At 32.5% G+C, this 26,796-nt stretch overlaps 2 protein-coding genes across 2 annotated transcripts; both read left to right on the top strand.

The window, feature by feature from the left end:
- Positions 1-703: 703 nt before the first annotated feature.
- Positions 704-18,012, top strand: LOC148616504 (mitochondrial import receptor subunit TOM70-like). The gene is made up of 12 exons (XM_088583606.1): positions 704-958; positions 2,841-3,020; positions 5,360-5,486; positions 7,492-7,601; positions 9,653-9,792; positions 10,700-10,904; positions 11,521-11,655; positions 12,468-12,573; positions 12,932-13,065; positions 13,518-13,615; positions 14,984-15,106; positions 16,056-18,012. Exons 1-12 carry the CDS (start codon positions 737-739, stop codon positions 16,234-16,236), a joined length of 1,761 nt encoding a protein of 586 aa, XP_088439732.1. The 5' UTR covers positions 704-736; the 3' UTR covers positions 16,237-18,012.
- A 6,990-nt stretch (positions 18,013-25,002) lies between these two features.
- On the top strand, positions 25,003-26,300 carry LOC148616503 (uncharacterized). Its single transcript, XM_088583604.1, has one exon. The coding sequence runs from the start codon at positions 25,046-25,048 to the stop codon at positions 25,805-25,807; it is 762 nt and encodes a 253-aa protein (XP_088439730.1). The 5' UTR covers positions 25,003-25,045; the 3' UTR covers positions 25,808-26,300.
- The last annotated feature ends 496 nt before the right edge of the window (positions 26,301-26,796 follow it).

The raw sequence follows: 26,796 nt of genomic DNA, 5'->3' as shown, positions 1-26,796 counted from the left end.
TTAGAAAATCAATTTCTAATACTAAACAAATCGGGGGTTTTGTGATATTAGAAATCAAATTTGTAATATTGAAAAATCTTTTTTTTTTAATATTAGAAAACACCATTTTTGTCCACTTTGGTTTGCCATTATTTACCCATCTTCAACTGACATGACCTTCATCCCTTGATCCCATTTTCCGCTTTTTGGATAAATTCTAACTAGAAAATCGCCAAAATTCATCAAAAGAACCCCGGAAGTATTAATTGTAATAATACTAAACTGAAAATACCAATTAAACCATTTTTTGATGAAGCATAAATCCTCTAGTGGTTTTGACTTGCATTGAAAAATATGTCATTTTTAGCGATTTTTCGGTGGGGTAGGGGTATATATTTTTTCATTTTACCCCAAAACCCTAAGTGTTACTTTATATATGTCAGTTTACTTCGTTTTGTAGATAGAAAAGTTCGAAGAATTAAGAGTTAAAAAAAAGTAAAAAATGGATTTTTGCCTCAACGAGGTATAAAAAGTAGCCAAAAAAATACAAAAATGCTTCAGTTTACTCTTTGGCCACAAAAAAGATTCGTAAATAGGAGGTATAAGGGTACATGAAAATCATATTTTGGTTGATAAGTGAGGGTGCACGGGAGTTTTCTCAGCCTACGTACAATCTGAGCCGAAGTTGCCACAAGCTAGTGGTTAGGACTGCCTGGTCTTCATCGCTACCATTGCAAGTCACGTGGTTTGGAGAAAAATGGCTGCCTCCAGCCAACATGTTGTTGGATCGTCATCGTCACATGAAGGGTGGTCTAAATGGCAAATTGGATTGGCTGTCGCAGTTCCAGTTGCTGTTGCCGGTGGTTATTTGCTATACCAACGGCGTATGAAAAACAGATCAGGTGTAAAAAAAGCATTTCCAGATATCAAACCTGTGAAAAAAGTTGAAGATCCCGAAACACAAGACAATCAAGAGAAGGTTCATTGGTTTCAATTTTCCTATATACAAACAACGTCAACTCATGATTATAGTTGTATTTTTTTTCTGTCGAGATTGAAATTTTATTATTTCAGTTTCACTTTAAGACAGGCTGGCAACAGGGACTTTATGTTGATTTATTTTCTTTTTGTTACTATCATTTTAATAAAAGCAGATGTTTCAGAATTTTGTTGAAAAACTGTTTCATTTTAAATAAGTGTCATTTTTGTGTAAAGTGAAAGTAAATCATGTCACTTAGTTTGAATAGAGATTAGTTGTAGTCTGTTTCCTACTTTCACTTTCAATAAACCACATGTTCAAATGTATACACATACATTCATGAATTGACACAGCTATTATACTGGATCAAAATGTGCTGTTTGCAGTCAGATACATGTAACAAGTGATATACACTGTAAATGTCTTCCTGAATACTGTTGTGTATCTTCTCAGTAATTTGGTTAACAAATTACCTCTTGCTAGCCCTGTCTCTCATAATTCAACATAGCTTAAGTTTCAAATTGCACTTACTAATTAGGTATTTGATGTATTTCTTGATGTACTACTACATGTATTTATGTTAAAGTTGTTTTTTTTTTTATCAAAATCAAATATTGTCATAAATTCATAAATTAATTTTATGAACTGATACAAAGTACATGTACAATTTTTTATGATTGTTTCCCATTTGAATAACAAAAATCTTTCCAAACTTAAAAAATGATATTGAAATGAAACAATGTAGGTCATAAATTATATGAGGTTTAAATAGTGAGAGCTGAGAGCCTCAAGATAATTCAGAGCTTTTTTACTGGAATTAGTATTTCTCATCCTTTCTACATGTACATGTGGATGCTTTTAGAGATAGTATGCATTAAGTAGAACAAGCGTTTTATTAATCATTTGTGTCTTCAGATATATATTTTGAAACCATCGTATCCTATTGGAGTGTCTAAAGATAAAAACAATCACTTAAACAATAAAGTTATCAGTGTTCTTAATCCAAACAATAATAATTCTCCAGTTTAAGCAAACATCATATTGCAGTGATTATAACTCATTGGGTAGCAACGTAGAAATGTTTTTTGGGACACTTTTACAATGTTTATGCTGATATTTAACTTTAGTATAAATTTTTCCCTAATGTTGTTTTATTGGCCCAACAGGTCGAAAATTAAACTCTTGGCATACCTTGACATGTTAAACTTACCACTATATTTGAATCAGGGACATTTGGTCATACATGTATTAGAAAAATGTCTTATTGCACATTTTAATCACTTTTTTCTGGCCTCTATATTGGCTCTAATATCTGAAAATCAGCAAAAACTAGTACATTTTTTGTTGCTGACCAATTTTTCGGCAACAGAATTTTTGAAGCCAGAGTAGCTCCTGTTGTAGTATTAAAAACAAAGGTAGGACCTAAAAGCTGTTGTTTTTTTTTCTCATCATTGTGGGAGATAAATTAAGAGCCAGGAGAATCAAATAGATAAATGGATAATTTCAGTTTTTTAAGGTCCTTAATATAATTCACTAGATGTTTCAGAAGCCTAGGTCGTGACAAATAGATGTAACAAGCTTGGATATTTTGTCAATACTTGCCCGATCTGTTTCTGGTTGATATTTGCCCAAACAGACTCTTGGTTGATGCTTGTCCAAACAGTCCCTGTTCATACATGTTCAGACTGTGCTGGATGAGTACTTGCCAAAGCAGTCCCCTGTGAATACTTGCCTAAGCAGTCCCTTGCAAGCACTTGCCCAAACAGTCCCTGGTCAGTACTTGCCTTAACTGTTCCTGGTTTGACATTTGTAGTGGTATAAAGGTGAGCCTGCAGAACTTTTTTTCTGTCACTTTTTTTACATCAATCAATATGTTTTTCAGATTTTAACGCCTCTTGAAAAAGCTCAGAATGAGAAAAATAAAGGTAACAAATATTTCAAAGGAGGACGCTATGACTTGGCTATCAACTGCTACACAGAAGCTATAAAGATATGTCCACAGGAAGAAAAGGCTGACTTGGCAACATTTTATCAAAACAGAGCTGCTGCATATGAAAAATTGGTATGACATTATGTATCAAATTTTGTATACTGTATTTTTTAGCTGACCTTGAACAAAGTTCAATGTCAATTATTGCCAACACTTCGTAATTGTTTTTCTTGTCATCTCATTTTTCTCAGACGAATGAGATAGATATATTTGCTGGATCTATGAGGATATAATTAATTAAGTCAATTTTCTCTTTGACAACATTTATATCTGTTTCTGTCATAAAATATATTGGAAGATTGTAGGAATTCCAGTGGACACAAATTGTGCCCCTTTAATAGCAGATCTATTCCTGTATTGTTATGAATCTCAGTTTATGGCCAAACTGTATAAAGATCCTTGCAAATTTAATTTGATAAGACAAATTTCATTATACTTGTTTCCTACCTTGATGATATTTTTATGCTGAATAATCCTGCATTTAGGGAATTCATTTCTTGTAGTAAAATGTCAAGAAGCATGAAATTTTTAAGCATGTTCCATTTAACACACTTACCAGTCAAATTCTCATCCTATCAGTTATGTTTCACCATTAATAAACAGGTAGTGAAGAGCAGTGATTTTAACCAAGTAAAATTGGCGAGAAAATTCAAATTGATAAAAGTGTCTAGTTTTTGATAATCTTGTGTTCATCAAGGAAATTATTTTCTTAAGCTGAAACGGATTTTATTTGAGTATAATTACAGTGTAGAATAATACTCTGTTAATATCCTATAGTTTTTGAACGTAAATGCTCATTAACTTTTGGACAGGTTAAAAAATTTGGGGAAAGGGTGAAATGGAATAAAATTTGTAAATGTAAAGTTGGATAAGTAGTATGGATTGACATTCAGTTTATACATATTAGATTAAAAAAAAAAGTTTTTGATGATAAATATCATCAAATGTATGATCTCAAAACAGTTTAATATGGGTTACATGCATGATTGAATGAAAAAGGTGAGACAAAGGTAAGCTTAAGGTTAGAAGAAGGTGCTTGGTATTTGGTGGATGACTATCATCGGCAATCATACCACATCTCCTATTTTTATATCTATTGTACTCTTAAACTTTTCAATTAAAATCTCCTCACTTTTCTCCTCACATTGAAAGGGGTTGGTTAAGGCCTTATAAAACTAGTTTAACCCCACCCCAGATTTCATGTGTCTGCCCAGAGTCTGAAGTTGTTGGTCGTTTATGTGTCTTTGTGTAGTTATATTACTTTTTAATTTGATTTTGAAGAATTGTCATCATTCAGGTACCATGAATTTTATTTATTTGTTGACGGGCCTTCCAAAGCATACTTCATTGTTTTGGGACCAGGTGCAAATTGTCCTGTTGTATGAAGGCTTCCTCATCATTTATTGAAGCCGATGGATGTCCTTTACAGTGTTCCAGGGTTTTTCAGAAATTGAGATTTCCTCGGGGAAAAATCCATATAAAATCAACTTTCCCACAGTCAATGACTGCTTTCCTAACAAAACAAATCCTTACAGCATATGAAGTTTTCAACTTCCCATGGGAAAGTGTAACTAAGTACCTAACTTTCCTTGACCCAAATTTCACTTGCCCCGGGTAACGGGAAATCAGAATCTTAGAACACTGCTTAGCTGACATTTTCATCCTGGTGGAGTTGTGTCTTTGACATGTATATATATACCATACCTATTCTTGTTATATTAAAGATGTGTTTACACTTATTAAAGACCTGTTGGTGATCTCTGAAATTATTTACTATTTTTTATTTAGGTTATATGCTGGTGAATTTGTTGAGTTTCACCATACATGCATGTATCTGTTATTTTTTTCTATGTCCAATTTCAAGTTGTACATTTGTATCTCCAACTATATAGGAGAAAAAATTGTAAAATATTGCTATCAGATTTAATACCTGTGTTTCTGCAAATATGCTATAAAAAACAAGGGTCAGGAGGTTGGCAAAACATTTCATTTTTTTATGAAGTCGACTGGTTTGTTTTGGAGACACTTTCAGACTTGTCGAAAAATGGCACAAAAAAACTTACGGGTTGATAAAAAACAATTAGGGTCAGCAGGGGTTTTTCAGGGTACTTTGAGGGGTAGAATTTTGGCCCTATTTTTCCCTTTGAAATTGCTGCACCATAAATTAACATCATCACCTTTTTTGTGATGAAGTTCGACAAATATTAAAAATGAATTTTTACCAATGGAACTTAGATATTTCTTTTCAGCAGTATATGTTCATAGAAATATCATATTTTAGTGAATGCATATGTATTAAAGATATTTATGTACTGACAGTTATTTGATGGTAATGCAGGTTAGACATGCTATTGGTCTTGTTTTACAAAGAATCAAAACTATCTACTATCTAAGTTAATGGTATTTTGTAGATGAACCTGAAAATGGTTGTGGAAGATTGCACTGAAGCACTCAAATACAACAAGAAATACACCAAATGTTTGATGAGGAGGGCAAATGCTGCTGAACAGCTAGGAGATCTATCTCAAGCTTTAGAAGGTCTGTTAAGAAAGTGAATGGAATTAAAAGAAATCAGTACATGTATTTAAAAAAAAACAAGACTATATTTGTATGCTGGGAGGTACAATGGGTAGATAACATTAAGAATACATTATATGTATTGCAATTATCAGTAACTTCAGATTTGTGTTTTTGTAAAGAATAAATATAAGAAATTCTAAAGCATACTAAATATTTACAGATTTAAATTGCAATTTTTCAACAAATATAATATAAGAAGTTACAAAACTACTTGACCCACCACTCTCACAGGTACTGCAGTAATAGTTTTTTAATCTCATTATACCTCATTTTAAATATTTAATTATAGTGATCATGGTGTCCATATGGTTATCTGTCTATACTTTTTGTAACAGTTTTATCTGAAACTTTTCATCACAGCAACTTGATATTTTGACAAAAGCTTTATATAGGTATTCCATGCCATGGGAATGGATTTCAGACGGAAGCAAAAGTACTTTACTGTATGACAACTTATATATTGGGATTGGTTGGGGGAGGGGGAGCAGGGGTATCCATTAGTGAACTTTGTTTGCTCAGAGTTTTCCTAATTTTTTTTTCTGCTGATCTGTTAATTCCTGATTGCTGACTTGACACCTGTTGGGTTGTCAGTAAGCTGTATAACAATTAGACATCAGGCAGTAAGATAGAAAGAACTTTGGTTCTGACTGTGATGTGGCGATACATATGGAAAATCAGTAGTAATCTTAAGGTAAGGCAAAGAAAGTTTTGGTTCTGCCTCTAACAGGATAGGGGGCATATGGCAATGTGTAGCAATCTTGTCAATTCAGACAGCTTTTTACATATTTTTAGGTCACCTGGCCGTAGGCCATGTGAGCTATTGCCATCACTTGGCATCTGTCGTCGTTGTTTACAATTTCTTCAAACATCTTCTCATCTGAAACTACTCAATAGATTTGCATGAAACTTATAATGACTGTTCCTTAGAGTATCCTGCGCAAAATGACCGTTTGGATTTTTGATCGGTTAAAAAATATGGCCGCCATTACTAAAAATAGAACATAGGGGTCAGACAGTAGATTTGTGCATATATTTCCAAAACCATTAGATTTAGCCAAATTCTGACATGGGATAAAAGTATCATGATGAGATCTATCTGTGGTCAAATTTTGGTGAAAATCTGTTGACTCATGTTGGAGTTATTGCACTTTTTGGACATTTTTTGCTGTTTTTGATGATATAACTTTAAAAAATCATCTTCTCAAAAACTATTATACAGAATTCAATGAAAGTTGTTTTTTTTTTGTTTTGTAGGGTATCCTTAACCATTTGGATTTTTGATCAGTTAAAAAACATGGTCACCTTTACTAAAAATAGAACATAGGTGTCGTACAGTAGTTCTTTGCGTAGTTCTCCAAAACCAATGTCTATCAATTGCTGAAATATCCTTATTATAAGGCCTACAAAAGTCTCCAACGGATCAAAGTTGTCAGACGACTCCATGTAAGGGTTATTGCTCTTGAGAGGTGAAAAATGACTTTTTTTTTAGTGTTCAGCCTATATCTTTGAAACTATGATAGATAAAATGAAACTGTCATTTGCTGAAATGATTCTTGTTATAAGGCCTACAAAAGTCTCCTGGGATCAAAGTTGGCAGATGACTCCATATTAGAGTTATTGCCCTTGAAAGGCAAAAAATTACGTTTTTTTGCAGTTTTCAGTCAATTTCTTGAAAATTGTAATAGATAGAATGAAACTTTCGATTGATGAAATGATCTTCATGATAAGTCCTACCAAAGTCTTCATGGAGTCAAAATTGCCGGACAATTTCTTGTTGGAGTAATTGCCCTTGAAAAACAAAAATTTAACCAGGTGAGCGATTCAGGCTCCATGGAGCATCTTGTTATTTTCTCCTGTGACTTTATCTATTGTGTATATTTAGCTCAATTAGTGAATATTTATAGACTCAAAGAAGTTCAGTCATTTGAATATTATTGTACCTGTTTTTTCCTTACTTTTCTAGATGTGACAGCATTATGTATTTTGGAAGGATTTCAGAATCCAAAGTCACTTATGACTGCTGATAGAGTTCTGAAAGAACTAGGACAATCAAAAGCTAAAGAAGCTTATGCTGTAAGTATTAATTACTTAAAACATGAATACCATTTACAAAAGATATAGAGCAATGCATCTTTTATTGCAATAAACTTTTTTTCAGAAAACATTGAAGACAACATTAAAGCATGTTAATAGATGCATCAAAACACAATTAATTCTTATTTTTCAATTCACAATCTATTTCGTGTTGTCCTATAACACTGAAATGTATTTTTTGTTATTATATCAGATGTGTACTAACATGTTACAATACAAAGGTTAAAATGTTGCCCTTTGCATTTTATGAAAACTGGATGATCAGAATAAATAACTTAATATCCTGTGCAATGGTAATAATTTTGTCAGACATCTTTGATTTGTACAAATGGGTATATGGGACCTGTAAACTGTTTCTTAATTAGAAATAAACAGGAATCTGGTGGAATCTTTACACGAGTGTACTACTTCCTGTCTGATATTTACATTTATTTGTCCTTTACAAGCAACTTTTGCTGAAGGGGACTTTAGGTTTGCACCATGTCTGTCAAGTCTAAAACTAGCGCTTTTTAGCTTATGCCATCACTTCGCATCAGTCATCGTCATTGACGTGGACAAGTTTTAAAAAATCTTCTCCTCTGAAACTACTAGACTGACAGGTTTTAAACTTGGCAGGATTGTTTTCTAGGGTATCCCACACAAAATGGCCGTTGGGATTGTTGATTCGTGAAAAAACATGGCTGCCGTTACTAAAAATAGAACATAGGGGTCAGATGGCATTTTTTTTGCAAATAACTCAAAAACCGTTGCATTTAGCAAATATTTGGCAGAGTAATATTGTTCAGCATTATGAGACGGACCTATGCCAAAATTTTCAAAACGATTGGTCAACTGATGTAGGAGTTATGGCCTCTGAAACAGCTTTTTTTTTGCATTTTCTGCATGTGCAACTTTGAAAATTTTCTTCTCAAAATCCATTGCACAGAATTCAGTGAAAGTTGACATATATGTTCCTTAGGATATCCCACACATATTGATTGTTGGGATTGTTGATTCATGAAAAAACATGGCCACCATTACTAAAAATAGAACATAGGGGTCAGATGGCAGTTTTTTGTAAATAATTCAAAAACCATTGCCTTTAGCAAATTTCTGGTGGGGTAAAATTGTTAAGCATCATGAGAAGGACCTATGCCGAAATTTTCAAAACCATTCATTGACTAATGTAGGAGTTACGACCCCTGAAACAGTTTTTTGTTGTTTTTTTTTTTTCACATGTACAACTTTGAAAATCTTCTCTAAAACCATTTAAGATCATTGAATGAAAATAAGCATAATAGTGCTCAAAATGACTCTTGTGATTTTTAATCCGTGAATGGATATGGCTGCCTATACTAAAAATGGAACTTAGGGGTCACAAGACAGGTTTTTGAAAAAAAATAAAAAATTGTTGCCTTAAGCAACATTCTGGTTCAGGTCATGAAAATGCTATGAAAAGCATTTCTTGCATTTGACAATTTAGTTCATTTTAACTTAGCCTGTCTCGTTCCTCAAGTTTTTCAAATAAGCAAATGGTTAACCAGGTGAGTGATTCACGCTCTCTTGAGCCTCTAGTTTTGTCATGCTTGCAGATATATATTTGATATTTGATACTTTGCTTAACTATCACTAGTTACAGACCATTTTGGAATTTTGTTGCGATCTGTTGATTTATTGCTGAGTTATGGCCCTTGGAAAATTCATGCCAAGACTTAGTTTTCCACACTTTATTTCATCATGCTTGCATGCTTGCAAAATCTGATATACATCTGATATTTGAAACATGGCCTTGCCATGACAAGTTACAGATCATGTTCAGATATTGTAATTGTCTGCTGATTTTGTTTATGAGTTATGGTCTTTGAACTTAGAAAATTACTTTTCTTATAAATAAATTGTGCATGAAATTTGCATTCTGTTCCCTTCTAACATATTCTCAGAATACTCTCAGAACACTTGTTATGACTGCTTTTATTTGTATATGGGAAGTTTTTGTTTGCAGTTCAAGTTTGGTTAAAAATAAAAGAATACATTGTTTCTGTCCATTATAGAAAAAGAAGCCAACACTACCATCACAGTACTTCATAAGAACCTATTTTAAAGCCTTTACCCAGGATCCTGTATTACAAGATGCTAACAAGCTGAAGACAGTGGTGCAGAATGGTACAACTGACATTCCAGATACAGATAGGTAATAATAGGCAGGTGTAACATGTAAGAGAATGGAGTTAGAAGCTAGAGGTGCTTTATCGATTGATATGTCACATGTATAAAGTTATGTGTTGATAAAATAAAACCCCTTAACTTACTGAAATATCTTCAAAATGAGTTGTTAGAGTATCAAAAACTTTCTGTTTTATTTTTTGTTGTTTCCTATATTTATGATTTTAATTTGGGTTATTGGTTGTACCAAAATTAGATGCTTGTTAAGAATTCAATTACTTACTACTGACTTGTAATTATTTGTTTCAACATTTATTGCAGTTATCAAAACAAACAGGTATACCCATTGTAATTAAGGAATGTTAGCAATGCAGCTGTAAGAAATAAGTCTTCACTTATAAGCGGATCAAGATTAGGTTCCAGAAATTTTGGACTGAAAAGGGGGGTCTGACTTATAAGCAAATCAACTTAAACTTGTGTATATACAGTAGTTCTTATTTGTATATGAACAGCAGATCACTTCCTGTCAGACTAAGATAAGAGTCTCAGTGGTTTTAAGGTTATAAGTAATATTTGTGTTGATTACTGTCATGAGAACTTTGTTTATAAATAAAAATTAAAATTCAAAGATGGTCATGGACCTCAATGATCTTGAAGACCTTGGTATGTCTTTCTTATGACTTTACTATGATTACCACTATTTGCCCACATCTTTCAAAACATTTCTTAATTTCTGAGGTCTTGGCAATATAGAGGGCCCAGTGTGATAGTGGTATAAGTGGTTATTCTCTCTCCCAACTGATAATCATGTGAATATTTATATGAATATGATGCTATATGTGCTTGTCTAAAAAATATGTGACTGCTCTGTATTGAGACATGACTACAAGAACTCAATGAGTTTAAATTCTGAATGGTAGTCCCTGTCATTTCAGTCCATATTATCAAGCTCTAAGATGTTTGAATGAAGAAAAGTATGAAGAAGTTATTCCATTTTGTAACAAGGAACTGAGTAATGAACAGTCTTGTAAATGTAACGAGGCCAGGTTACTTAGAGGAACATTCTACTTCCTTTCTGGCGAGTTAGATAAAACAATTGGTGATATAGATCCTTTAATTGAAGATACAGTAGATAAAAAGGTTGGTAATGGAACATTGTAACAAGTAGATATTTTCCTCAAATCTTTCACCAGCTTAAATATTTGGAGTCAGATTGTTTGAGGTCAAAGATCAAACGAATTTTTTGGTTTGAGATTATTTATGAAATGCAAGCCTGGTCACCCTAGTATTTCTTTCTCTTTTATGTTATTCATTTACAGATTTTGATACATCTGTCTTCAGCTTTTTGTAATTTCTTTAACAACTTGAATGTATGAACTTTTTGTATAGAATAAATGAATGCTAATAATATAATCCTATTTTGTATTTTGTATACCGCTAACTCAAAAATTAAAGAATTCAACATTTTCATGAGTTCATGATATAAAGGGCAAAAGAAATCAACATTAGAGTCAAAACACATTTCTTGAACTGATTGAACCTTGGCAATATCTGAGTATTTATTCCGATGCACATAACTAGCTTGATTATTTTGTCAATGCTATCTAACATTCCAAGGTAGATAACTTATAACCTAGTGTTGTTTCCCAGTAGCACAAAAGATATTAACAATTACATAAATGTAATGGTTGCATGATGGTTGATTATTCTTCAGCTACATGGTACAATTTTTGCGAAGAGTTTGTATATTTTACAGATAAGAATAAATGCACTAATTAAGAAGGGCAGTACATTGATACAGCAAGGAAAATCCACTGATGCTTTGGATTGTTTTGCCAAAGCTGTGAGACTTGACCCAGATAATGCTGATATATATCATCATCGAGGCCATGTAAGTTTTTACCTGGATTTTTCCTTTGGGAAACAAAAAACTTATAAATTTAGGGGTGTACAGTCAGGTGCACTGGACCTGCCCATGCAGCTGTCAAAAATTGTTAGTGCAATAATTTACAGTTTTTTGCTGAATCTATTTAAATGTGGATGTGTTTTATGTGAAACAATGATGGTCTAGTTCAAATTTTACTAATATTGCTCTTGTTATCTCTGAGTGGTGGTGATTTATGTGGTGAAATAACTTGAAAAGTATTGAGCAGATTCATTTCAAGTTTGGATATGTTGATTCATGTGACAAAATGAAGGTCAGGTTCAACTTTTACCTTAATGCTTTTGTCATTTCTGAGTAGCAGCCATTTTTGTTGGAATAATAGGGGAACTGACAGTTGTAGAAGCAATATCTTTAAAAGTTTGGATATGCTGTTTTTTGACAAAAGTAAAGCTTTAAAATATTGCTTTTGTTGCAATCAAATGGCAGCCATTTTTCGTTATGAAAAAAAGAGATTTTTTTTCGATAAATTTGGATCAAACTTGGTACCTTGATAGTCTTTATCAATAGTTTGAGTAACTTAACATATCAGAGTTTAAGATCAAGGTCACTACACAGCTTGCATATTTTCAAACTGAATAAAATGTCATCTTAGTTATAAAGTTTATTTACATTCAATTTTAACAGAATATACATGGGAAAATGCTTCAAATACACCAGCATCTATGACAAAAAGTTCATTTTATCCTATGTACTTTGGAATGTACATGTATCTGTATATGAAACTTTTTTGTAATATTACTTGATTAATTCTTTTTTAGCATAATATACAGCTAGATAGAATTGATGATGCTATCAGAGATTTGGAATTTGCTGCATCTAAATGTCCAACATTTGCGGCATCACATGTCCAAAGGTCTTTTGCAGGTTGGTTTGATGTTGGAGCTTAAATGGTTGAATCCATTTGTTTTTTCCTAATACTTCTATCATCAGATTTATATAGATTCATAAGCAGTTGTAGCTGACATAAATGTTGATAGAGAAAGTTACCAAACTTTTTTTTTATACCACACCATTAATTATTTTGCTCCAGTTTGATATGCTTGGTTTTTGTTTTAACTATTGTGTTATTATTATTTATGTATGGTGGTAATTCAACCATCAATCCAATGTTGCAGGATTACTGAATTATGCTGAGTGGGATATATTTTGTAGAATAAATCTGTCTTGATTGAGTGACATTTTCTTTTTACTTAAATACAGACTTAATTTATGTTCTTTGTAGAACATAGAAAGTCTGCTGAAGTTATTGCTAATGCAGGTGCCAAACTACCACTTCCCCAAACTGTGATAGATTCTTATAAAAACAATGTAACCATGTTTCCTGATTGTGGTGATGCAAGGGCACTTTATGCTCAGGTAAATTATTTTAACCATTTTTATATTTTTGAAAAATACTGTGAATATTACTTTTCGTGGTTTCTAATGTTTGCAGATTCTGCTAAATGAATGTATTAATTGGCATCTATTAATAAGTTGATGGTGTATTTTGTGTCCATTTAAATTTCATTGCATCAATCTCAGCTGCCATGGAAGGTTTTCAAATTTGGTATGTGGCTTTATGTAGATAGGTCATACATTATAAGGGGATTTGGCTGCTGCTTGAAATCAACTTTCTAAACCAGTTTGAGTAAACCTAGCACTACAATGCACGTGAAATCATGTTAATAGAAATATAAAGAAATAAAACAAATACTTTAAAAACTAAATCATAGGTATATTTTTTTTTGCATATATAGAAAGAAAATATCGAAATTGACTTCACCACAAATTTCAAGAAAATTATTAATTAAATCATTCCTGAATTGTAGGCTTTAACCGATGCTGGCAAATTTGATGAGGCTGATCGTGAGTTTGAAAAAGCCATTAAATTAGAACCAGACAATGCAACAGCTATGGTACACAGAGGGTAAGTTCAGTATGCTCTGATCCAGAGGTTTTGAAGAGAGGGTTAAAAAGGGGGAGTTTAAGGTTATTATTTACTCATTTTTATCCAATATTTTGCACAAAATTACCAAATTTTCCAACCTAAGGGGAATACCAACCCCAGAACCCACCCCCCTGCCACTGGGTAGTTGTCATATGTTCGAGCATCAAAGGATCATTCTCAACATTTCAACTTTTTAAGTAAATATTTTATTGCTCTTAGTAGCTAATTAAGATTCTAGATCTGAAGTAATCTTTTGAATACAGCAAGGAATGAAAAGGTAAGTTTGAAAAATTACAAGATCATGAAAGGAAAAAAGATAATTATCTTTTTTTTTTTAATTCATTTATACATCTGAATCATTCTCCAATACAAATCTATTGGTTTTCAGTAGGGTTTTTACTCATCAGTAAGTCTTTTCCTGTTGGTATTGGCCATATTTTTTGTCTCAAGGCTATGCTATGTGGTTTTTGCTGTAATGTAGGATGTTTTGGTGTCCTGCTGTGCATATTCTGATAATGAAAGTTCAATTAATTGATGTTTGCTGTCTGGCAGTTTTGAGGAATATCAAAAAGTGATACTTTGTTTTTAACAGACCTTTTTCTGGTGTGTGCAGTTGACTGGTCCCTTTAATAGTGGCATACTTTAAAATGTGTCTCACATTAGATGTACATACTACACTACCAATTTTGTTGGAGTTAATGGACTAAAACTATTTTTAGCATGCTTCAACGAAAGAAGACCTTGTAGATGCAGCTCTGAATACTGCTTGATGCATTCTTTGAGTATTTGAGTTGATGTATTGTTATAAAGTGAAGATATGCATACTACACTTCCATTTAGTTTTGGCAAATTTTGTTGGAGTTATGGGACAAAGGTGTTGTGGACACGTCTTCTGAAACTGACACTATAATATCTAAATAATATCTAAATCTAAACTATATTTCATTTAATAATTGACAATGATAAAAATTTTGTCGATTGAAAAATAACATAAATTTTCCATGTGCATATTGTCTATTGCGTGAAGTACAATAAACAAAATATGCACATGGAAAATTTATGTTATTTTTCAATAGACAAAATTTTTATCATTGCCAATTCTTATAAATTAATTTTAAAACATAGTTTTATTTTTAAACATGAGAAAAGTAGCTCTGAATTTTAACAGAATAGGGACATGTCAGTGTTTTTTTTATCCATTGAGATATAACAAAATTATTTTAACCAATCAGATTACAGTATTTATCTCAAATTAATTTATTTAATAATTACTTTTGAATAGGAATATTTTACTCTTTCCAGAGACACATGGCTACATGTAATTATCTAGTTTCATTGTAATTGTAGATTGTTACAGCTGCAGTGGAAACAGAATATTGATGAGGCAGTGACAATGATAAGAAAAGCTATAGAAATCGATAGTAAATGTGAATATGCTTATGAAGTGTTAGGAACAATCGAAGTACAAAGGTAAGAAAAATAAATATGAACTATATACTTTTTCATATAGAGGTGCCAGACATGTATGTATAACAGGATTAAAAGCTCTTGTTTACTCCCGTATTGTAAAAAAAATCAGAGAAGCATAAATTGTGAATTTCTTGATAAATTTCAAGGGAGTTCAATTTAATACCATTTACTGTGAAAGTACTTTAATTAGTGAACAGCAATTTTCTTGGATTAGGGAAGAAAAACAAGTTCCATGGATTTTTGAATTCGTGGCTTCAGGGTTTTCAGTACTAACATCAAAGGGAATCTCATTTTCATTGCAAACCAAACTTTGTGGTTTTGCTTACCCACGAAAATCTTGAAAATTTGTACCCCACGAACAATAGTACCTTCACTGTAGTATGCATTTGCTTTGATTTTGGATCTTGATATCTTTTTGATCTTCAATTTGATTTCATGATTTGTCAATATGGTGAATGTAATTAGTAGTATGATATGACTTTGATGTGACCATTTCTGTCATTGCTGTTGTCCTTGTCTGTACACATTTGGTATCCACACAATAATCTGATAAATAGCATATGAATTTCTTTGAAATCTTACCACAAGGTACTATCAAGAAAGGGACGGTTTGGTTTTTATTGGGAACTATGACTTGAGCTGTTAGGAATTAGGGTAAAAAAGGGCCAGAAACCGACATTTGCCTTATCAGGCTCACTGGGGAAACTGGCAACTGCTATTTTGACTTCAAAAGTGCTGAGTGTTATTTTCTGTATGTATTTAACAAATTTTAACTTGTATCCATGAATTATTCAACAGAGTTATTAGACTTGATATTAACTCTTGTATGATGTCCAATTATATAATACTTTTATATTGATCGTCTGAATATAGCTGAAATATTGCTGCTCGGACGTTAAACCCCAACAAACAAACAAACTTTTATATTGATACTTATATCTACTTCCAGATCAAATATGGAGAAGGCTATGGAATTGTTCCAGAAAGCAATACAGCTGTGTAAGACTGAATCTGAGATGGCACATCTATATTCCCTTCTGGATGCTGCTCGTGCCCAACTAAATGTTGCTAAAAACTTAGATATCAAATTGCCTGGCCCTATGGGTATGGGTATGGGACCACCTATGTAATAAAATCATTTGTTTGTAACAAATAGTTTTATGTGATGATTGTATACATTGTGATGATAAAGTGCTTGAAATCAATTATTAATATTCTATGAATGCTTTTTTTTGTTCATGTAAAATACATGTATGAAATTGCAGAAATTCATTGGATATAGGTATGTATATATACATTACTGTTTTCTACTTAGTAACTAGATTTAGAACTTTAAAGTGTGGTTGTCTTTACTAAAAAAAATTCATGTTCTCACTTCAGTTTTTATTCCCCACCACTGGTAGTCATGTATACAGGCAAAATTATTTCACATGATTTTCACCTGAGTTGAGCAAATAAATTAAGTGACAGAGTTCACCTGAAATTCGGGTGAATGGAGCCTTCACGTGAAATTCACACGAAATGTTCTCACGAAATTCGTGTTTAGTGAATTTCAGGTGAAGCTTCATTAACATGAATTTCATGTGAAAAATATTTGCCTGTGTAGTATTATTTGTTGCCCTCTATTTTCAATTAAACCTATGTTTCTCTTCATCCCCTGAAGGTCTACAGATGATAACTTAGAACAACATATAGGATCTCACTTTGCATAATAGTGTAGTACCAAGAAGTACTGATTTTCAGCACTTTCCCATTTGAAGAATTGATGGATTAAGTGTTTTTATGCAACCAGAAAAATGTGTTAAGACACTGTTGTTGCTTTTAAATTTGGTGTATGCTCAACAACAAGTACAACTGTATGAAATCATACCATGACACATACCACCAAAGTCAGGCTGGGATTGATTTTAGGAATATGACTTTTACAATTTTGAAATTGGTGCATAATTAATCTTCTTTTTTTGTTTTGTGGGACTGCCATTTTTCACATTATGAATTAGTTGAGAAAATTTTCATCACAAAAATCCTGGCTCCCAGTGGATGGAATGATTTCAAATTTAGTGTAGCTTTATATAGATAGGGCATACATTGTAAGCAATTCTGGTTGCTGTCCAATATCAACTTTCTGTACGAGTGGGGTATACATAGCGTTGCAATAGTTGCATTTTCATGTTTAATGATTCTGAGGGTTTGGGAATAAGGGGCCAAAACATGTTTCTCATTTCTACACAATAACTTGAGATAAAAGTGTATTTGGATCTCCTCTTGCAAAGTAAGAAGTTGCTGGCAAGATGTTTGCTGATGTGTGCCATCCTTATCTCTAGCATATGTTTGATATTGCTGCAAAAGATGAAACAGAATAAATCATGTTTTCAAGTATTGATATGTAACATTTAGGCAAATGTCAGAATATTTTGTGTGTTTGTGGTTTTTTTTTTCTCTTCATTTCTTTTTTTTTTAAATATAAAGCATATGTTTAGATGGTAAGTTTTTTGTTAATGGATATTACATGTACATGTTAACAAAATAAAATGCCATAACCACTGATACAGTTCATTGGAGCTGAAGCTGGTATTGTACTTAAGTAACACTCCAGCTAAGAATCATGCGAATTGTGATACATGGTCAGAAAAGCCTACATATTTTTATTTTTATTTTGTTTAAAATGTTGTAGTAAACAGAAATTAACATGAGGCTTTTCATAGAACACTTCGTCTTAGGATATATAAATTGTATAGAATGTTTTGTGCAAAAATTGAGGGAGGTAACTCCATAAATTACACTGAAATACAATAGAAACAATTGAATTTTCAATGTGAAGTATCTCTAAGACCAGACAAATTGGAATGGGTTATTTCATCATATAGACTCGTGAAACAATTATCAAAATTAAAAATGGTAGCCTTTTTTTTCATTTAATTTTATTTAGTGTGTGCCGTGTGATTGGAGTTATTTCTTCATGGACTGGAAAGTATAACATTTATTCCTTAAATGCATAAATTAAAATGAATACCAATACTTTTGACTTCACAATGAAAAAAATCAGGATTTTGTACATCTGATAAGTATGTCAAAATTTGGCAAAATTTTATTATAACAGCTCTGTTTCCTGAGATTTATTTCACTTTGATGCATGCATGCATGAATATTCAACGGAATTTAGCACAAAGGCATGGTGTAAATGAAAGCAAAATAGTTACATGTTGACAGTTGTTGTATACAAATTATGATATGAAAAACATTGATTAAAAAAAACTTCATTGAATTCAAGTGATTTGGAAGTATTATTTTCTTTTCTTACCAAATGAAATGGTTGTACAGAAAACCAATCAGAGCGAGATTTATCATAACAAATAATTTATGCACAAAAAATCTTTCAACAGAAATCCCCCCTCGAGAAGAAAATTGTTGATATGATCAATGCTTTAGCTTTTTAGATTGTGTGTGGTAATGAAATCTGTTCCTTATGGCGGAACATAAAAATCCCAATTCATTAACAATAATATTATGCAGATTCTAGAGCTCTGCGATAAAAGAATTTGTGATGGTATAAGCCATATTACTTTGTACTATTTTCAAAATGGTAATCATTTTGACAGATACCGTTGATTGTTTAAGTTGCAATTTTGCAGATTTAGTAGAAAAAATGTGTGTGTGTGTTCACGGTTTGTTCACGATAATTTCTCTCACCATGGTTCATATTAAAATTTGGACTTGTACTCGGGCCAAGATTGAATCTTGCGCCACCATAACAGACCAAGTTGGAAGCGACAGGACTTTATGACAACATTCGGGCATAGCTATTTGACAACAGTGTGCTTTCCTTCAAAATCAAGATGTATGGTTTGAATACTTAAGTCATGTCAAACCGTTGAATGCAGTTGTTCAAGTTGGTGAACGTTTGCAAATAGCAATCACCAGTTTTCGACGAAAGCAAACAAAATACAAGTGGGATATAATGTTCTGATATTGACATCTATTTCTCCCGATCGGATCAACTGGTCACTACATACATATTTTTTTTGTATTTACTGTACTTGCCTTTGTAATTTTATTTTCATTCATACAGGTGTATTGATCAATGCCATGAAGTCAAACTAATACTTAAGGACTAATCCAGATCTGTCTGGTCAGGTTCGGATAACAAATTTTAGATCTTTTTCAAGAAAAAGACTGTGACCTTTTGTGCCAAATACAAATAAGGAAATTAAATATCAAAAAGGTAAAAATATATAGTAAAATGATCATAACATAATGAGTTAGAAATGAATAAATTAAAGATATATGTGTGTGTGTGTGTGTGTCCGGAACAAAAACCAAATATAATTTTTTTTTTTATTATTTTCATTTTAATTTTATCAAGGAGTTGCATACATTTCTTACTCATTATTTTATGATCGTTTTACTATAAATTATTACCTTTTTGATATATAATTTCCGTATTTGGCGCAAAAGGTAGTCTTTTTCTGTCGGAAAAGGACTACACGGAATATCTTTACTGACGCAAAAAGACGATGCCCATTATAACATATATTTCCGATGAAAACAAAATTATAGTCGACAAAGATAAAACTTACTTTGTTCAGGCGGAGATACGAAGAAGTCCTATTTGATGCAAAAGAGCAGTCCCGGTTGTGAGACACTCACATGGCAAATTCCGAAACAACAAATTTTCACATTAAAAATAATTTTGAAGACGTAGAAAGTTATTTGAAATACACCTATATGATATCTTAAAAAGCTACCTTTCTTGATAGTTCTACACTTAATTGTTGAATTACAGAGCTTGAAATATGTGCATGAAAATTAACTGCCCATGATAAACATCGTGAGCTTTTTCAAGCGCACTTAGCCTGAAGAAAATATATACGAAAATATGTTTAGTTAAAACCTGAAATTTTAAACTGATTTTTAACAGGATACTACTTCTTACATATTCTTTTAATGTGCTGTTTTCGTTATTTTATTTTTTATGAAAAGAATGTTTACTTGAATCAGAGATTTGATATTGCATGTGTTATATACATTCCAAACTTAAATACATAAGTCCGGCTACTTGTGAGTACAGTGTAGTGAAGGCATATAATGTCGACACTTAAGTGTCAGTCTCTGTAAGAATCAGGCAGTGGGTGAAACATGGTATGAAAAAAAAACATCATTTTGACAGTGTAACTTGACTATTTGCACCATCAGAATCAAGGGAAAAAATAACATTTTCCATATCATTTTTGGCTAAATGAGTTGTAATTTAGTTGAAATGCACTGAAAATGAACATTTCAAGGGCAGATAATTCTGTCAAAAACCTTATTTTTCTAACATTCTATTGAAAAACTTCTGAGCAAACCCAGTGATGCAGAGATCAAAGATTAGAGAAAGTATTCTTGAGTGATATTACATTGTCAGATCGGTAGGGGTTTGACATACATGGTTCTGATTTTTTTCCCATTTTGCCTCATTCTTACAAACACTTACACTTAAATAACGTCAAAAGTGAAATGGTGGCATAAACGAATGAACAAATTTTCAACCTTAAAAATGATAATTTAGAAAATAGAACACAAAGATCAATAAAGTGTTCATCAGCAATCGGCAAAAAAATATACTTGGCAATATGGGAGTTGGTATTTTGGGAATCTGTAATCTCCAATGGGTTCGACATTACTTCTATTTTACAGTAACTTTTCTTAATGTTTTTATTACAAATACAGTTACATTAAAAATGTAAATAAAATTTGAAATCAAAATTTTCATGGCTTATGGTATATACAACTCTGAAAAGAAACCACAAGCTAAGTCTACAGACACCGTCTCTGTTGCTCTATGCATCCTTTGAAGAGGACAATTGAATAAAATCCATTTAATTCTTTACCACTTCAATAATCATTCAATCAAGTTTCAACGCATTCAGATCACCCGAAAGAAAGTTGATAATTAAGGAACAATAATTCCTAATCAACAAAATCGTTGATTGCTAATCCTTACCCAAACAAAAGACACGTGTCTCTGTCGTTATGAAAACATAGAAGTCTTTGAGAAGACACAGCTTGGTATAGATTGTTTTGAGGAAATTTCTCAGGTCTCTTTGAAGTTTTTCAATGATTCAGTAAATAAATCCTATTAAAAAGGTTTGGATATTCTGAAATCAGTCTCTTCTTAATCTAAAATATAGATATATAATTCTGAATTTCGGAATACCTTAAATCTTATTTCTAATTTAAATTAGATTGACCTTCGAATTGATAAGTTATTTTCTTTTAGTCAACTCTTCTTACATATTTACACACAAAACAAATAACAATAGTCATAGAAAGACTATTTAAACTGTAAGTGCAAAAACAGCGGGAAGCACCCCCATTAGTGCCTCAAAAGTTTGCTTTATTATATCATATTGACAAAACTAGAAATCACTGGAGTGGGCCACTTAGGGTCGGAAACTCTCTCTGTTAGAATATCTAAGAAGAAAACTCAAATTAAGAGTGAAGATTGGTACTTTACCACAACCTGATCATACCGAACAGTAAAAACAGGATAAAGTTCAATAATGAGTGACACATATGACAGGCGCGTAGCTGCCGTTCGGCAAAAAAGCTTTTGCCTGCACTTAATTTTGCCAATTTTTTTTTGAGATAAAATACATCCAGGAGAGGCGTAAATGATGCTCTAAAACGCTGTCTCCGCGGAGCTTCGGGGGGGACGAAGCCCCCCCCCCCCTGGACCCCCTACCAAGGCTCAGCCCTGGACCTGCTGGGGGCCTTAAGCGCTTAAGGCCCCAGACCCCCTGCCGTAATTTTGCCTACACTTCAATTTGGCCTCAGCTACGCGCCTGTATGAAGTGATTAGCTTTTCTTTAGTGCTCGTTCTTATTTTTTCCTTTTTATTTCCTAAAAGAATCCTCTCTACGTTACTCCGAATATTAATTAATGAATGTAAATGCGTTTGAATCGCCCACAGTATTTTGCCTTTGTTCGTCGTCCTTTATATATGCTTTATATCGCAATATTCCGAATAACAGACTTGTATCTTGGCTAGAATCAAGAAATATTTTACATGATGAGCAAAATGGTTTACGTGGTAGTAGAAGTACAATTGATCATTTAAGTACAATTACGTCTATTATTGAGACCAGAAAACTGAGAAAATTGTCTACATTTACTGTGTTAGTTGATTTTAAAAAGGCGTATGATACAGTTAATAGAAATTTAGTATTCAGTGATTTAAAGCAATTGGGTATTAGTACGCATTTTTAATACTGTTAAAAATATGTTCTCCTGTTGAATGTGCCATTAAGCTGAACGGTGATATGACCGAATGGTTTACTGTCAATTCAGGTTTATAACAGGGTTGTGTGTTATCTCCTTTACTGTTTAACATTTATATTAATAGTCTTGTTACATCAGGTAAAGGCATTAGATATAGGTATTAACATTGATGGTGAAAAGGTTAATATTCCTTTATATGCAGACGATATAGTACTCATTGCAGAGTCTGAAAATGATCTATTATTATTAGATGTGCTTAATACATGGTGTAATAAAAAACTTCTTAATGTTAACTTAGATAAAACTGAAATTGTACATTTTAGAACTCCTTCCATGAGTAAAACAAGTAAAATGTTTCCATATGGTGACAAACAAACATATGTTGTTGATAGCTATACTTTTCTTGATTTTATTATTGACTGATCACCTTGATTATAACGAAATGGCAAAAGCTGTTGCAAGGTCAGCAAGTAGAGCTTTTAGGTTATTAATTGCAAAGTGTAAAACACACGGAGGTTTCCAGTATAAAACTTTTACCAAACTATATGATAGCCTAGTCTGGTCAGTAGTTAGCTATGGTGCAGCAATCGAGGGGAGATTGTTCATGTATAAATGCTGTCCAGCACAGAGCTATTAGGTATTTAATGGGACTAGGTAAATATGCTCCTAATGATGTCATTAATGGGGCTAGGGCTGGAAACCTCCGAGTGTTAAACAATGGAGCTGTATTTTTAGACACTGGGCTAGAAATAATGTTAAGCCTATGGACAGAATTAATCACAGAGTTTTCATATGGTGCCATAGAAATGCTATCTGTAATAAGAAAAATTGGTGTTTTAGAACTATGGCAAAATTCAGAGAATGCGACTTAGATCTATATACAGATTTACATAATATATTTTATAAGAATTTTATTCCTCAACTTCAGGAGTTGCTGTTTCATAAGTATAAAATTGAATGGATACGAAGAATTTTATCCAATTGTGTTGGTAAAAAATTAAGAACTTATAAACTTTTTAAAATTACTTTTGAAACAGAATTATATTTAAGTAAAACTATTAATTACAGATATAGAAGTGCATTTGCAAAATTTAGGTGTGGCGTAGCCCTTTACGTATTGAAACAGGTCGTTATGTAAGTAAAGAGGTCAATGAATGAGTATGTTTTATATGTAATGATCAGATTGAGGATGAGAAACGTGTTATTAGCTTGCCCTCTATATGTACAATTATTTGTACAAATTATTTTATGAATTTAAAGGTGTAAATAGAGAGTTTGATATTTTATCTGATGATAATGAATTTGTTTTTATGTTTCAAAGTGTTGAATGCTTTGATATAGTTGCCAAAATCTGTTTTAATGTTTTAAATAGAAGAAATAGTTTTCTGTACTCATGATAACATTTTATTCTTAAAGTGCGTTTATATTAGGTCTTATTCAACTAATCTATGTTTTACAGTCTCTCATAATTCTTTATAGAATGTCACATGTACTTTTAATATATGATAATCTTTAATTATTGTATATACTGTGTTTTATTATAATATTGACATGTCTTATGTTGTACAAGTGGTGAGACTTTAATAAAATACTGAATCTTGAATCCTTTAAAAGGACATGGGCCGACTTTCCGGATATTTTGTTCATTAAAAAAGTACAAAAACTTTCCATTTTGGTCTTACACATATGTTTCCATACATATAAAAAAAACCAAAAACATAAAATTGTTATATGGGTGAAAAAAGTGCTGGGGAGAGAAATTTGAACTTGTAATACAGGTATGCTAATTGTGCATTAAATGTATTTTCCAACCTTAGAACGTCCCGTATTTTCAGTGTATCACTTTAACTAGATACATACACAGATTTATAAAATACTTACAACATGGATACAACTCAAAGTGTAGTATATTTGGAGACACGAGTTTCGGTTGCATATATCGTTGTTTTTTTCTCTGACAACAGGGGCTTGTCCCATCATCAAATATGCAGCCCGACTAGTATTCATGTTTTTAAAGAAGTCGGACTGCATATTTGAGTATGTGATTTTAGATGTTACATTATATTTTTGTCAGGTATCCCCTTTTTCGAACTACCGTCCAAGAATGAAAGTTTATTTGGTCACAAAATAATTACTCATTTTATCAAAACTTTTCACGTGTAAATCTGTATGACAAAATAACACAATTTGATATTCATCTCCCATAGCTTTCATTTAACTAGATTTTTCAACGTTTAACATTTTATAAGTTTCGATCAAGTACAACTTCATTTTACTTCTGTGTACCATTACGAGATTTGTGGATGCGAATTTGGAAGTTACTTTATTGGTTTTTTGTTTGTTTATGGTGTTAATATTTTTTATTCCAATAGACAAAAGTATAACTATTGCATATATATGTATTGTGTAATTGTTTTGATATTTTTTTAGTATATATTAAGAAAAAAATCAAGAGTATAAGCCATTGTCTTTACTAAAACAACAACATTGTTTTGACAATTTTTTTGGAAACGATTACTCCTTATCAATATTCATGAACCTCTATCCAATCGGATGATAATGTATGGCTTCACTAAAACAACAAAATTTCAATTGGACACTAAATTCTCAAAACGCGTATAAAGTTAAATGTTTTTGTTTAACTTCTTACTAAGACATTTAGATTGTATTCATGTAATTATGGCTGGGTATAACTGGACCAACGACTACCTCAATTTGTACTCCACGATGAGTCATGACAAAGAATCCATGGACCAAGAAGATCATTCTGCAGATCTTCTAGAAATAAGGTCCATGGACTACACAGAGACTCAGCCTGTACCAAGTACTGTATCGTCCAAGGCCACGGGTCATTTAGCTGAGCCCAACAACGCAATGATGTCAAACCTTGACGCTCTCACCAGTCTTCAGGGCATTTCTACTCTGCTCCAGCGTGTAAACTTCGCCGACGCCTTGCCGACATCTTTGCCGCTGCCACCAAGCCCTTGGTTGTCTCGATCACCAACACAACATATGGACCACCAGTTTTTCACTGTACCACCACCATCCTTGCCACAACCTTCTATTCCAAGACCCAGAGAGTCGTATGCTTCAGTGGTACAAAGACCAAACCCCAGAGACCTTTGGCGCTCAACATTGGTACAACCAACTGCAGACTTCTTTGTTTTCAACCCCTGCAGCAAACTACCAGAGGTTCCACAACAAATCCAGCAAAACATCTTTGACCCAGACAACGCCGAGATCGACGACGTATACTGTGTCCTCTGCAAAAGAAATGGCGAACAGCGAGAGTGGTATACTTCACACGTGTTAAAAGACAGTCGTGGTAAAGTGGTCTGCCCTATACTACGGAAGTACACTTGTCCGACCTGTGGGGCAACTGGAGACAACGCCCACACCATCCGTCACTGTCCTAAGTCAAGCCACAAACAGTCAAAGTGAAAGTTAAGTGCTGGATAAAGGAGCGCCATCACCTAGTGCTTATACTAAACTATAGTGTTAATATTCAGTGCTTGTAGAAGTCTATGAACTATCTTAAAGGTTCTTCATATTATGTAAATATTGTCTCAATTTATGATTAATGCTTAATGTAAATGGTGAATGTTATTTATTGATACAGACTGATAAAATTACATTTATTTTACTTCGTGCTTTTCTTAATTGAACTATAATAGTCGTCCGACAAAAAGTAACTGATAAAAACAACAACAAAAAACAAACAAACAAAAAACAAATATGAATACAAACACAACAAAACCATTTCTAATTAATACTAAAACAAAGCAAAAATGTAGAACATGTACAAGGAATGTAGAAAAGTACCTCGCCTACAGACAAGCTATTTAAATTATATAACGATAAAACTTCCAGACATTACGTAACTTAATTTCAAGAAGATATACGAAACTATAGATGTCACGGAACCACATGAATGTCCCCGCCTGTAGTATGATTTTTGCAAGTTGATTAGGCATTATTCATTTAAAAAATCAACAAACCTACAAACCAAATATGTTCAATATTTCAAGGCATTAAGAAAAAAAGTCCGGTAAAACAAAAATGAACTAGGATTTTATTTAAGTTCGAGGGTCATTACTCCATAAAAAATCAAGTTGTAGCTTTTAGCCAATATCTAATTATAAGATACTGACAAAAAAAGACCCTTTAAATTGATGAAACGATCCTCATGAATAGGCCTAGTAAGGTCTTTATTGGTTAAAGTTGGATGTAGACTCCATCTTAGAGTTGTTGCCGTTGAAATGCCAAAAAAAAATAAAAAAAAATAAAACAAGATAAAAATGACGTTGCATGCAGTGTCAGTTAATATCTTGAAATCTATAAAAAACAGAGAAAAAAACCAATCACTTGGTAAAATGATCATTATAATGACACCTATATACATAAGTGCCCATGAATCGAAGTTGAAGGAC

The sequence above is a fragment of the Perna viridis genome, chromosome 5, assembly GCF_037379345.1.
Source record: "Perna viridis isolate PV_CMFRI_1.1 ecotype Kerala chromosome 5, ASM3737934v1, whole genome shotgun sequence".
Taxonomy (NCBI): Eukaryota; Metazoa; Mollusca; class Bivalvia; order Mytilida; family Mytilidae; genus Perna; species Perna viridis.
This window is presented reverse-complemented; position numbering and strand designations above follow the sequence as displayed.

Excerpts from the sequence above, each read along its gene's own strand:
- LOC148616504 (XM_088583606.1), top strand. The coding sequence starts at position 737 with ATGGCTGCCTCCAGCCAACATGTTGTTGGATCGTCATCGTCACATGAA. Across the intron at positions 10,905-11,520 it reads AAGATACAGTAGATAAAAAG|ATAAGAATAAATGCACTAAT; the intron begins GTTGGTAATGGA and ends TATATTTTACAG. Across the intron at positions 15,107-16,055 it reads GGAACAATCGAAGTACAAAG|ATCAAATATGGAGAAGGCTA; the intron begins GTAAGAAAAATA and ends ATCTACTTCCAG.
- LOC148616503 (XM_088583604.1), top strand. The coding sequence starts at position 25,046 with ATGGCTGGGTATAACTGGACCAACGACTACCTCAATTTGTACTCCACG.